Consider the following 15,257-nt stretch of genomic DNA (forward strand, 5'->3'; position numbering starts at 1 on the left):
CTGATATTGTTGGCAATATGGTTGGGTATGTTGCAGATACCTCATTTTACCTGTATCATAATTTCTTCTGCGGAGATCTTTTTTTGGTGCTATGGTGAAGTTGTGGCCACATGCTAATGTGCTGATTGGTTCAGGCTTAAGAGTAAAGGATGACTGGCTTATTACAGTGATGAGAGGTAGTTGAAATTTGGAAGCCGAGTTCTTTTTTAAACTATCGAATTTTTCAATGTGCTAACATCGTATTCTTTTAAATTCTTTTTTTGCTGAAGCGTCTGAGACATCAGAAAGGATTGTCCAAAGGTCGATGTTCAGCATAGTGGCAAACTCTTCCTCTACTGCATGAATAGCGAATGATGTATTTGCTATTTGGCCACATGGCCTGGATACACTAAATACAGTCTCTTAACACACTTAAACAATCAACACCCCAGGATCCAATTTACCTTGGAAAAGGATAACAACATCGGTCTCCCTTTCCCAGACACTCTGATTACATGCCAGCCTGATGGATCCTTGGCTTTCTCTGTTTACAGAAAACCTACACACACACACACACACACACACACACACAAGTAGATACATTCACCAGCAGTCACACCATCACCCTCCCAACAATATGGGATTGTAAAAACCCTATATAACAGGGCAAATTAATCAGTTCCGATAACAATGTCCTAACCACTGAACTTAATCATATTCTTAACACCTTCTCAGCCAATGGCTACAACCCCCAAAAAAACCAAAAAAAAGTTAGTCACAAATCCCTCCCCCTTTGTAACAGAGCTTCCTCTAAATCTACAAAATAAAATAGAATTTATAAAATAAAATCTATAATATAAAATGATCAATAACTTTTATTATTAAAAGTTATTGATCATTTGAATTTTGGTTTCAATATATGTCATTTTCATTGGCAAAATAAGATAAAATAAAATTATGTCTACAACATAACTGTTGCAATAATAAATTATATCACATTATTAATTATATGAAACGGCAAAGGCTTCAATTCGGCAACGTGAAATTAATTAAGTTAAGGGATATTACATCCCATATTGTTTCATAGCCGAATAAGAAACTCAAAGAGTTTCATGCCGAATATAGAAACTATATAAAGTTCGGAAAGTCCAAGTGCAAGCAAATACCTGGATAGTGTAACACATAGTCCATCTGGTAGTGCAACACTGAGGCAACTTATAGCAAAGGTGGAGCAAGCTCCAGACTTGGACTCACCTTTATATAGTTTCTATTTCGGCATGAAACTCTTTGAGTTTCTTATTCCGCTATGAAACAATATGGGATGTAATATCCCTTAATTTATATCACATTATATCCGGAGTACATCTGAAAAAATAACAAAAATCCTAAGAAAATATGACCTCACAACTAGTTACAAACCACATAAGAAATTGGCATCTCTTATCTGCTCCACCAAAGATCAGCCACTTCCCCTAGACCTACCAGGTCCCTTGCAGTTGCAAACTGTCCTGCTACGGCCAAACAGGCAGGATGGCCAATATCAGGATATCCGAACACAACTACATCTGGTTTCACCACTACAGCCACTCAGGATTTGCTGACTGTGCACTGGACACCCACCACAAAATACACAAGAAGAAGACCACTTTATTACACTGCAGCAAGTACAAATATGAAAGATTATTCCTTGAATAAGCCTCAGCTCTGAAAAACTTCCCAAACCTCAATAAATTTGGGTGCATGAGACTATCCCAAATTTGGGAAGCTTACATTCTAAGAATATCAGCCAACGACCAACACAACCCAATTTAGTTCACTAAGGGACACCTTTAGGACAGACTTCAGTTGCCTTTCTTCAGCCTCATTTGCTTAGTGTTAGTGCCAGATGGCAATGTGACATTGCCAAAATATAGGAAAGTATGGATTAAAGTTTTTAATTAATATTCTAGTATACGTTGTCATTTCCTGAAAAAATTAAAAGCTATGTATAACCAACATATAAGTTTATCTATAAGAATTACAACAAAAGTCCATATACACTTTTGTATGCGATGACTAATGTTAAAATTGGGAAGGACATGATTCAAGAAACCTTCATCAGTCTCTTTGCACTAGGTAACAGAAATGATAGATGAGAGAAACTTCTAGAATTTGCAGAAGCAGAAAAACTTTTCATGATGAATACCTTCTTTCAACAAAGAGCAGGTTAGGTGGACTTGGAAATCCCCAAATTCTGATATAAGAAATGGAATAGACCACATTCTGACAGACTGCGAAAGAATAGTTCAAGTTGTAGGAACAATTGCCAGAAAGTATTCTGACATCCATTCAAACCCCCAACCACTATGAGGCACCCTACAAATTGAACAAAAGAAGGAAGAAAAGATGTGTAATCTCAAAGCATACAACCTGGCCCAAACATTTAGATCCTGATTTGATTAAGCAATCTGTTGATCAAATAAAATGAAATATTACCAAATATGACATTGACAAGGATTATGACACACTAATGGAAAATCTATTCAAGTGCATGGAAAATCTATTCAAGTGCATGGAAAATTCTAAAGTTAATCAAGAACCCCAAAAGAGAAAGAAATTCTCTCCAAACCTTGAATTTACTAAGAGAGAGAGAGAGAAGACAACTGAAAGATAAACCAAACTCACGGCTTGAATATAAAATTATTTTCAAAGAATCAAGAAAGAAGATCTCAGAGGACTTCAAACCTACAGGGAAAAAAGACTGAGAAATGCTGAATCTAAGAGTATAAAAAGAGTTTTAGATTTAGCAGCATTTCTCAGTCTTTTTTTACCCCTGTAGGTTTGAAGTCCTCTTTGAAGTTTTCAAAGAATTGAAAGAGAATTAACTATGAAAAGGCCAATCCCAGCAGTACTACTAGATCAAGATGGAAGAAGACACACAAAAGAACAAAAATAGAAAAAAATAGTACAAGACTTCTACAATGATCTTTTTCCAACAAAATATCCTTCACCTGAACCAAAACTTGATAATGTATACGAGATACTAGAAATGCTAAATACGAGGCTAATCTTCTTGAATGGCAGGCAGTCTCAAGTAAAGTGATGTGGCCAAATATCAGAATGGGAAAATGGACAATGAGACTCATTTGAGCCTATGGTCTCACAGAAGGTTCCATAAGGTAGAAGTGGAAGAATTTTTTGAGGCTTTAGAGAAAGCAACTGACACAATGAAAAGGGAAAAGTTGGTCCTTGTTAGGGATCTAAATAGTAGAGCAGGAAATGATTATCACACATATAAAAATATTTTGGGGAAACTTGGAGAAAAGAGCAAAGCTAATAATAATGGCAAATACCTGTTGGATTTCTACTCAGGACATGGACTGGTTATTACTAACACAATGTTCCAACATAAAATGTGCACAAATTCACATGGAGAGAAGAGGCAAGGAATAAGAAAAATCTCATTGACTATGTTATTGTTGATAGTGATGTTTTCCCACTGGTGCAGGACACTAGAGTATACAGAGGATTTGCAATTGGAAGTGATCATCATTTAGTCTCGAGCAGGATAAAATTGAATTTCATACTGAAAACAAGAACATGTAAGAAAGTTTTAAAGCGAAAAAAAGTTGAGCAGCTCTCAGTGGCGAACTGTAGATTAAATATACAAATATTATTCAAGAAAAAATGCAAGTTTGAAAACAGGAACCAAATCTTGGAGATTCGGTGGCAAGCACTGAAGAAAACACTGATTGATTTAGCCAGAGAGGAATGTGGTGAGATTGTCTGCAAGGATAGAAAAATCAGAACTCCATGGTGGACACAGGAAGTTAAAGAGGCAATGAAGGAAAAGAAGAAAGCATATCAAAAGTTCCTGGCAAATAAGTCAGCTTGTATTCTTAGAGAATACAGAGACAAATGGATTCTAAGAAAGCTAAACATTGTGTAAAACTGGCTAAACAAAAATCATGAGAAGACTTTAGTAAGAACATAGAAAATAAATATCAAGAAGGTGGCAAGATATTCTGAAGGTTGTTGAAGCTCAGAAATGGGGGAAAGAGTGCCGTAATTAGAGATGATAAAGGTGACATGAAAACAGGAGAAAAAGATATCCTTAAAGTATGGAGTAATTACTTCGAAAAATTGCTAAATGAAACAAGCAAGGATAACAGCACAGCATTAAAAACACTGACCAGGCATGCAGTCAGGAATAGATGATATTCGACTAGAAATGTTCAAGTATGGAAGTATAAAAGTCTTACAGTTCAGAAGGCATGGACAGAGGGATGAATTCCAGATGTTTGGAGTAGAGCTCTCATAGTACCCATATAATAAAAGGGAAATAAAACTGAATGTGAGAATTACAAAGGTATTTCATTACTGAGTGTTCTTGGTAAGATATATGCAAGTATACTTGAGAGACGGCTGAGAAGAATTGTGGAAGAGAAGCTTGGTAAAGAACAAGTTGGATTCAGGCCAAATAGAGGCTGTCAGGATCAGATTTTTACTTTACGATAGATAGTTGAGAAATCATGGCAATATAACAAAGATCTGTATTTTAGTTTTGTAGATTTGGAAAAGGCATATGACAAGTGCCAAGAGAGAATAATAGGACATTATATAAAGCAATACTTAGACTTTATTCAAGTTGTAAGTCAGCAATTAGAATTGAAGGAAATACAGGAAGGTGGCTTAATGTTAAATTTGGTGTCAGACAAGGATGTACATTATCCCCTCAGTTATTCATTATCTATATGGATCACATTATGAAGGAAAGTGGTATTAAACATGATATCAAAATTGGAGATGTTAATGTCAGCTCTTTGCTTTATTTGGATGATGTTATACTTCTAAATAAATCCACTACATGTCTGCAAGATTCCCTGACTAAATTGAATAACTGTTGTAATAGATATGGTATGAAGGTCAGCAATAAAAAGACAAAGACAATTAAATTAGGCAGAAACATTGAAAATATCAACTGCATTGTGAATGGAGAACCTACAGAACAAATAAAACATTTTAGCTACTTAGGCACAAATTTTAGTGAAAATATTAAATTAAATAGACAACAGAATCAACAAAGCTGGTATGGTAGGAAGTCAACTGAATAATTTATATGGAATAAGAGAGAAATTAGCTAAAACACTAAATTAGCTGTATACAAGACAGTGTTTAAACCAATTTGAGAAAGATTAGGGCATGAACCAATGGCATCAATGGCAATATCATATTAAAAATGAGGATATTAGGAAAGAACTTGACATTGTCAGCATCCAGGAATGCAATAGCAGAGCTAATCTCAGGTGGTATGGTAACTTAAACAGAATGGGAGAGGAAACATTAGCAAAACAAGTGTTCCCTGTCAGGTTGGCAGGAAAAAGACCCAGAGGAAGACAAAAATTATTATTATTATTACAGGCGACTCCAGGGATTCCTTAGACTCATCGAGGGAGGCCCTAAACAACACAATATCACAATATCTATCATACCTTGCCTAAAATATAGATGGATTGATACAATTAAAAGTGCCTTAGAAGACAGAAATATAAGATATAATAATATTGAAGTCTTGACAGGTAACAGATTGATTTGGAGGAAATTGTAGATAGGAAGTTAGTAATGATGTAAATATTTCATGTAGTACTATCATATCCTGTACACCCCTTGAGGGTATAATCAGGATTTGATGATGATGATGATGATACTAGAAGTGCTCCCAGATGAAATAGAATATGCACTCAAAAACATGAAACCAAATACAGCTCTGGGCATCAGTCCGATGAAACCTGAGGCTATTCAACAAGGAGGGCCACAACTTCAATACTCTGGCCGAAAGATTTACTTGATACCTAAAAGTAGAAAAAAATACCATCAAAATGGAAGACATCAGAAACAATTCTTCTCTTCAAAAAAAATCAACATTGAAGACATCAAAAATTACCATCCTATATGTCTGCTATCACATATAAGTTAATGACAAATATTATATCAAACAAAATCAAAACCACCTTCTACACAAATAACCTTATTCGACAACCCTATAACTATCACCATAAACTAAGGTGTACAACAAGGAGATGTCATATCTCCAAACCTATTTATGTGTACTCTAGAAAGCAGTTTAAGAAAATTGACTTAAAAGGAGACATAAATGTTGATGAAGAGTTAATCCAAATATTAATGTTTGCAGATGATATAATACTTATATTTTTGAAGATCCTCTGCAATCAACTGCATTATACCTAAAATAAAATAGGACTAAAAATTCACCCTGACAAAACCAAATGGATGAAAAACAAGTAATAACAAACACAAACACATCATCCAACTAAATAATTTCACCATAGAAAGTGTAGAATCCTACACATGCCTTGATCAAACAATATTTCTGAAGAAATATATATATATATAAAGAGCTACATGGCCCTCCTTTAACCATATTAAATCCATAATCACAGATTCTAAATTATATATCAAAATAAGAACTAGCCTGTTCAACAGCTGTGTCCTCCCATCTTTAATCTACACCTCTAAAACTTGGAGCACCACACAAAACGAAGAACTTAGTGCCATGGAAAGAAGAATCTTAAGGATAAGTGAAAAAAAGGCCACATCACAATTTTAACTATCAGAAAATTAACTGAAAACTATATATGACAACAAGGCACAATAGGCAGGTCATATTGAAAGGCTCAACAATGGCAGGTGGACCTACGTGTCACAAACTGGTATCCAAGATCAACCAAGAGAAAACCTGGTAGACCTTCAACTATATGGAGTAATAAGAAACAAATGGAGAAGAATGGCCCAAGACTAACTTTGCTGGAAACTTTGTGATCTGCATTCATGGAGACACCCATAATGAAACAACAGGTCCATCAAGGTAATCACAATAATGATTCAACCATGAATGCTGCATGCATATTGATATGCTAAGTCATTTTTAGCTACTGCCACTTGTCAACAAAAGGAGATCTCTTCTTCATTGATGACATGAATGGAATAAGAGAAAATCAGACAAGGTGAGGGTGTGATACAATACACAAAAATTAGCTTTAGAAATATTAAAATTGTAATTTTGAAAGGAAGATTAGAAATTAATCTCTTACAGACAATGAAGAAGGGCACAGAAACCAGATCACCACAAGACTGTTGGAATGAGACTGCAGATGAATAGAATACTATTATAGTAGAATATTACTAGCAATGCAAAAATCAATTCATTAGTGAAATAAGTTAACTGACATATAAAAAATAAGACTGAATGAAAGAGCATAAGGACAAAAAATGCTATGCTCATATAAAACAAGCAGCATGAAGAAACAATTATTACAAAATTGCACAAGGAAGAAGACTAGATTAGATCTTATTACAACTTTATCAGTTGGATAAAAATTCCACATAAAAAAGGGAGATTCCCTTCTTTCAATATTCTAAATCTCCAAACCGTGTAATATGCTTTATCCATTTCTTCTTAAGTAGCTACTCCAATTTGGAGGTTAGCAATCCTAGTACACCAGAGTGTCTGGTGTACTAGGATTTTACATTGCCATTCTTTTGATCTCATAATAAGCTCTTGTTACCCATCCATTTCTTTACATCATCAACCCAAGAAGTCCTTGGTCTATCAGGAGATCTTCCCTCTAATTTCCCTCTCCAGCATTTTCTCTTTATAATGTCTTTCACGGGTCCTCTTTTGGTTTCTATTAAATTCAATAGCTTTTTTCTACTTCCAAGAAATCTTTGGTGCTCTCCTATAGTACCACATCTCAAAGGTTTGCACTTTCCTAATCATGGATTTTGTATATGAATTATGGATGTGAGACATGGACATTGTGGACCATACATAGGATTTTATTATTCTTATTTTAATCTCTCCATTTATTCCAGAGGTCATTAGTAATTTATTATTATTACAGGCCACTCCATGGAGTCCATGGACTCATGGAGAGAGACCCTAAACATCATGCCATGCACTATATATATTTGTAATATTTGTGCAAATATATTTTATAATATATTTGCACAGTATCAATCATAATTTGCTTTGAACTCATTCACAGTCATGGCTTCCAAAACAGACTTGCAACCTGTTCCACACACCCACCACTCTCCAAGCAAAAAATCTAGTTCTAAACCCCTTGCTAACTGCAATCTTGCTCAGCTTCCAAGGATGGCTCCTAGTTCTCCCACCACCAAACCTGTTCTGAAAAATTTCCTCTGTATTAATCTTGTAAAAATCGTTCAGTAATTTATGTCTCAATCATATCACCCCTTTTCTGCCTGTCAACCAATTGCTGTAACCCACAAATCTTCAAATGTTCTCATAAGATTCATTCCATAGACTTGAAACCATCTTGGTCACTCGCCTCTGAATCCTCTCCACCTCTTCTTCATCATCACCAATTATTCCAAATGCTTCTTTTGCCTTAGCTATTCTTGACTGTATTGCCATAACTTTTATTCCATCTTCTCTAATTATTACTCCAGAGTAATTACAAGACACGTTTTGAATGATACTCTTAAGTTTGTGTTTTAATGCTGTTTTTTGCTCATTACTATATACTTGGTTTTAGCTGTATTTAATATTAAGCCATAATTCTGACTCTTTTTGATTAGTATTTCAACCATATTTCTTAGCTCTGTTTTTAATTTTGCTATGATCAGCAAAGCTAATATTGTTAATTCTACTGCCATTTAATTTTTATTCAAATTTCTCTGTATTTTTTCATTATCATTTCACTGTACATATATCGAAAAGTATAGGGGATATTATATACCCTTGTCTCATTCTTCTTTTGATATTGTTTCATCATTAATTTCATTTTTAATTTGTGTCTTCTGATTCCAATATAATTCTATTATTATTATTATTATTATTCTGAGGTCTTTTGTATCAATTTCAATGTCTTAATATTTCTATTAACTTTTCATGGCTTACTGTGGCAAATGCTTTTTTAAAGTGTATATATATATATATATATAGATAGATAGATAGATATATATAGATATATATATATATATATATAGATATATATATATATATATATAGATATATATATATATCTATGCTTTATATATATATATATATATATATATATATATATATATATATATATATATATATATATATATATATATATATATATATATAAAGCATAGATATGTTATTATTTATTTCTATTAATCTTTCAATAACAGTTTTTCAAAAAAAAAAAAAAAATATATATATATATATATACACACACACCTAAACCTCTTTTTATGCGAATTTTTTTTATCTGATATTGGAGTTACACGAATTGGGATATCAAAAATATTTTTTTATGCAATTTTTATTCACTGTTATGCGCCCAACCTAAAGTCTAAGTTAGGAAAAAATCCGTAATTCGAGAAAATTCTGAGAATTTTGTAGAATTGCATTCTCATTTCAATTAAGAAAATTCTAAATTCTTACGAATTTCATTTATTGGGAATTCCCCGAATTACATAACTGACTGCGCATAAAAAAGCAGTTCTTAGCAGTTTGAATTTGGTGTTTGAGTAGACAACACAGTTACTGCATTTTTTGCATTTGCATTTTTTATGTGAAATCAAAATAAAAATTGCATTATAAAATTAATAATTTTGCCAAGAAATAATGAATGATAAGCTATATGTAATTTTCAAACTTTTTTCATTAACCGAAGATTTTAATCCAGCCCTCACAAGATGTTGCCGATAACCAAAAAAAAAGGAAAGCCGTTTCTTTGGATATAAAAATTCAAATTTTAGATTGTCTTCAAACTGGGGAAGGTGGAACGGCTGTGGGTAAGCATTTTGGAATCCGTGAATCAACTGTCAGATCTATAAAGAAAAATGAAGAGGCTATTAGAAAAGCAGTATGTTCTGGTACAAAATCGAGTGCGAAATTATCATCATACACAAGAAATGTTGTTCTAGAAAAGGGCCGAAAAAGCTTTAGTGATGTGAAAAACGGTTGGTGGGTTCAAAGCAGCAAAGGATTGCATAACACTCCTATTTTGTTCAAACGCTTTAGGAGATCGGATGTTAAAACCACTGCTCATAAATTGATCATTAAGACCACGGCCAATGAAAGGCGTAGATTTTCAAAAATTGCCAGTTCATTGGATGGCCAACAAAAAAGCTTGGGTGACCATTGATTTCACTAAATGGTTCCACAAACATTTTGTGTCAGAAGTTAGACGCTATTTGAATGACAAGGGTCTCGAATTTAAATCGCTTTTGATTCTTGATAATGCACCCTGTCTTCCTGCCATAGAACACCTAAATGTGTAATTTTTTTTTCTACCGCTCAATACCACATCATTACTACAACCTCCAGATCAGGGTATAATTGCAACTTTTAAAACATTATGTCAGACGAACATTTCAGTACGTTTTGAACAAGCTAAATGATGATGAAACACTGTCAGTTATGGATGTGTGGAAAAAATTTTCAATTATGGATTGTATTGATCAGGTTCGATTATCGTTATCTGAATTGAGACCAGAAACTATGAATGCATGCTGGAAAGCTATTTGGCCCACATGTGTAAAGAGAATGCTCCTGTTCCCCTCAATCATACTGCAGAATTCCTCAATATAATAAGTTTGGCATGAGAAATTGGCAGAGAAGGATTCGATGATCTTTTGTCGGCAGATATCGAAGAATTGTTAATTGATAAACCTCTTAGCGAAGACAAAATAGTGAAGATTGTTTCTAAGACTCCTGAAAGAGAAGAAGTTAATAATAATGATCAAGATAATCCTACTTTTACTGCTGATATAATTAAAAAAGGTCTTAAATTGGCCAGTAATTTAGGCAATTATTTTGCCCGACATGATTCAAATGAAGAACATGCTGGGAAGTTTTCATGTGAGCTTAAGTTGTTAATGTCTTCATAGAGAGAATTATATCGCGACTTATATAAAGCATCAACACAGCGATTAATAACTGAGTTCATGCCTAAAACTACTGAAACAACCAGTGGTACTTTTGTTCAAGACATGACAAGAATAATTCCACAAGTTGAGGTAGAAGTCGATGACGATAATACCATTACTATTACAGTCTCATGAAAATGAAAGCGTTCGCGTTTATTGTCAGAAACTGATATCAAATAACATAATTTTTTTATAGAATCCTTAGCAAACAACTGAAATGAATATGTTTTTTTAAAGTTATTAAAATTCATTATATGTATGTATGTGTGTTCTCCATGAAATGTAAATAAAAATCTTATGATCCTAACGAATTTAATGCTTTGTTTTTTTCATTATTTTGCTTATATTTCAGGTTTGGAACCAATATTCACTTTTTCTATGGAGTCAGTAGTTCTTTTTACACGAATTCTATTTATGTGTAATTTTTAGGAACGTATCTATCGCGTAAAAAGAGGTTTAGGTGTGTGTATATATATATATATATATATATATATATATATATATTTTTTTTTTTCAATAGGATTTTTGAAACATAGGATATGATACTAATTGAGGGAGGGCACTTACTCTACAACTCTCCATATCCGCCACTTAATCCACCAACTATACCAAACCACCACTACCATCCTCATCTACACCTCATCTACTACTGTCCTCCACCACTAGTATTTTGTCTGTAAATTATGTGTATTCTCAAGAATGTTTATATTAACATTCTTATCTTTTAACCACTGCCTTGTTATTTTCTTTTGGCTATCAAGAAATTTTATTTTTGAGTGTAACTGTAGAATGCTATTTTCTTTATCTAATTTTTCTACTTCTAAGCAATTATTATTGATCCATCTATGTTTTTCTTCTCTACACTTTTTTTTATTTGCATATCTAATCCTTTTATATTCATTTCCATCAGGATTAGTTTTCCAGGTTCTTCTTTGATACATTAGTTCTAGTATCTTTTCTGTCATCTATGTTTTTTGTTTTTAAAATTTGCTCTTTGTTTTTCTGATACAATTTGCTGCTGCAGTCAATATTGCTTCTTTTATCTTGATCCATTTGTTGGGGTCTTTTCTCTCTCTTTTCAATATATTGTGCTATATTTTATATAAATCAAGTGGATATTAAATCCAGCTTTCAAAGCCAAATGTAGAAACTATGAAAGAGAGGTTACTGGAATACACTCAATGGCATTTCACAAGTTGTCCTAGCATGGACCACTTTAAGTGTATGTGTAAGCTCTCTGGTCAACTTTTTTTATGAAACTTTTTCTACGTTCAGATTTGAAATAACACTAGATTTAATATCCACTTGATTTATATAAGTTTGCATCACCGAACTGAAGCCTTTTGGCTCTTTATTTTAGTAAATACATTATGTACCAACCAAGAGTTCACTTACAATTCATGTTGGAGGTTTAATGGAATATTAACAGCACTGAGAAAGGATTAAAACTAATTTTAATACATCCGATATTTCGTCTCTGTCACAGAGACATCTTCAGGGATTACAAAAAACTTTTTGTAACAACACACCACAAATACAATACACTAGTTGAGTGAAACTAAAGTCCTATCTAGGGGTGGTGCGCCCTCTATGGGCATTTGCAGGTGGCCTAGGATCTAAAGAGGGATCTCTGATAATTAATGTTTCTCAAAATTTGGGAAACATTAATTATCATAGATCCTTCTTTACATCCTAGGCCACCTGCAAATGCCAATAGAGGGTGCACCATCTAGATTTGGGAAACATTAATTATCATAGATCCCTCCTTACATTCTAGGCCACCTGCAAATGCCCACAGAGGGCACATCACCTAGTAGGACTTTAGTTTCACTTCAGGGATTACAAAAAAGTTTTTTGTAATCCCTGAGAAAAGGTTAAAATTAGTTTTAATCTTTTCTCAGTGCTGTTAATATTCCATTAAACCTCCAACATGAATTCTTCACAGCACTTAAACCTCAACACATGAATTCGCTTACAAAAAAAATACACCTCTCCAACATTTCAAGTTCTTTAGTATTGAACGAGAGTTTTTGCTCTATTAAGGTTTCTGCCTTGTCTCTGAGGAGAACTAACCAGTTCAAAACAGCTGTCAGGCCAGTGAAACTTCATCAAAATGGGCCAATAGAAGGAGAATATATGGACGCTTGAGCAAGCACTCATATCTTCTAAATGGTCCACATTAGGGCAAATTGTGAATGCCGGCGAGTGTATTCCCATAAGCTTTCTGGTCAACTTTTTTATGACATTTTCATAGTTTCTACATTAGGCTTTGAAATAATGCTGGATTTAATATCCACTTGATTTATATAAATTTCCATTGCCAAATTGAAGCCTTTTGGCTCTTTATTTTAGTAAATATTGTACTATTATTCTGAAATAAAGTCTTGGTGTTACTGTTATTTAATTTAGCTATATCCCACTTGAATGATCTAAATCTGTTACTTATCTTTAACTTTATATTTAGTGTGATTCTCACAAGTCTGTGGTCTGATCCACAGGCAGCACTTGGAATAACTTGTTCATTTGCTATTCTGTTTCTATATCTCTGATTGATCATAATAAAATATATTTGATTAGTATGTGTGCCACCAAGAGATCTTCATGTATACCTTTTTTAGTTTTGCTCAAAAAGAAGTGTTTGCAATAATCAATTTATGTTTTAAACAAAATTCAATACATCTATCATTTCTTTTATTTCTTATGCCATATCTATATGTGCCTACAACAGAACTTATTCTTTCCTTTTCTATTTTGGCTTTCCAGTCACCCATAAGCATTAACACACTTTCTTTCACTCATCCAATATCTTGACCAGCTTCTTCTATTTTCTCATAAAATTCTGCAGTTTCTTCATCTTCAGGTGTGATTGGTGCATAAACCTGTACAATCATCAGTGGTTTTCATCTTGTTCCTATTAAAATCGATATTATTCTTTAAGATTTTCTATTAACATTAATAACTGAATGTGAGAATTCATTTTCTATAATAAATGCAACTCCCCTTTACAATTCAACTCCAAACTCACAGAACAAATTTCTCTTCTTCCACTTTCATTCTTACCAAAGAATGCGATGCACATGCCTTCGAATCTAATGTGAAAAAGTTCCTGTTTTCTCAAATCTGTTTCCATCACTGTTGGTGATCCTCATCAATCCTCTTGTGCAAGTACTCAATGACCAACAGTTTCAGGATCACCATGTCTCATGGGAGACAATCTTCCAGGTCTGACATCACTTTCAGTAACTTAGCTATTTCTGAAATAAGAACAAATCTAAAGATATTTTCATGATAGCGTTCAAACACTGAATGAAAGAAATTTCTATTTTACTTGAAAAGGAAAATAATTTGATATTCAAATACTATGAATTCATGTGAAATATACCATTTATAATATTGTAACAAACCAATCCTTAGGAACATAAATCTACAGATTAACTTTTTTGTTGTTATTAACAATTGCTTACAATAAGCTTACAGCAAACAATAACAGTTCAAAATGAGTATTTACAATATATTACAAATTATATTAAATGTAACCACTTTACACAGTTGGTATTTACTCAGTTTTAACAGATCAAAAGAATGCATTATGAAATTATCATACCTGGAAGGTTTGGTACAACTACTCTTAATCCACTTTGACCAAGTGTAAGAATAAGATTTGCATAGTCTCTATATGATCCTGGTGCTCCATGAAGAGCAACAACAACTGGTGATTCAGTCTTCAATTTTTCACTGCACACAGCACCAGTGTCCACATATTTCACATTAAATGTCAAACCTTCTTCTGGAAGGTATGGAAACCTTTTCTCTTTTTTCCATTTTCTATATAATTCTTTACAAGTATGAATTTCTACTTGCATTTCAGGAAAATCATATTCATCAATGACTTTAGGATTCTCTGGTGTAGAAACAGTGTTCAAACTATTATAGAAAAAAGCATGAACACTACCATCACTGCTATGCAATATACTTTGGGAACTGAGTTCTTTAGCCCTCCTACAGAAACCCGATATATACCTACTGAAAGCAAAGTGATGATGTGATTTGTGGAATAACACCCTTACAGGAAAATATTTTGACTGGTGTATACACCACCATAATTTGCAACCTCTCATCTTTTTAACCTATTACAAATTAGAAAAATAACAGTAAAATGTTATCAATATAAAAAAAATTATCATAGATCTTTTGTTTAGATAAGTTCATAATAAAAATTTTATCATTCAGTATAAATTTACTTTAGAAATTTTGTTTCCTATTATTATTACATGATAGCTCATAGAAAAGTATAAAGAATTAAGACTCATGTGGCAATATGTTTCATAGATTATTCCAAACCTTTTCAC

The 15,257-nt window shown here is 33.1% G+C and overlaps 1 protein-coding gene across 1 annotated transcript in view; it reads right to left on the reverse strand.

Moving 5' to 3' along the window:
* Positions 1-15,035, reverse strand: part of LOC150092077 (uncharacterized) — a gene marked incomplete at both ends in the record, with an annotated part of 52,407 nt that extends 37,372 nt beyond the window's left edge. Inside the window, one exon of the mRNA XM_090415329.1 lies at positions 14,513-15,035. Within this exon, the coding sequence (XP_090271455.1) occupies positions 14,513-15,035 (523 nt within the window). The remainder of the gene's footprint in view (positions 1-14,512) is intronic.
* Between the last annotated feature and the right edge of the window lie 222 nt (positions 15,036-15,257).

This window comes from Typopeltis vanoorti, unplaced genomic scaffold (genome assembly GCF_054136105.1).
Source record: "Typopeltis vanoorti isolate ZY-2024b unplaced genomic scaffold, IOZ_Tvanoo_1.0 HiC_scaffold_801, whole genome shotgun sequence".
In the NCBI taxonomy this organism is placed as follows: domain Eukaryota; kingdom Metazoa; phylum Arthropoda; class Arachnida; order Uropygi; family Thelyphonidae; genus Typopeltis; species Typopeltis vanoorti.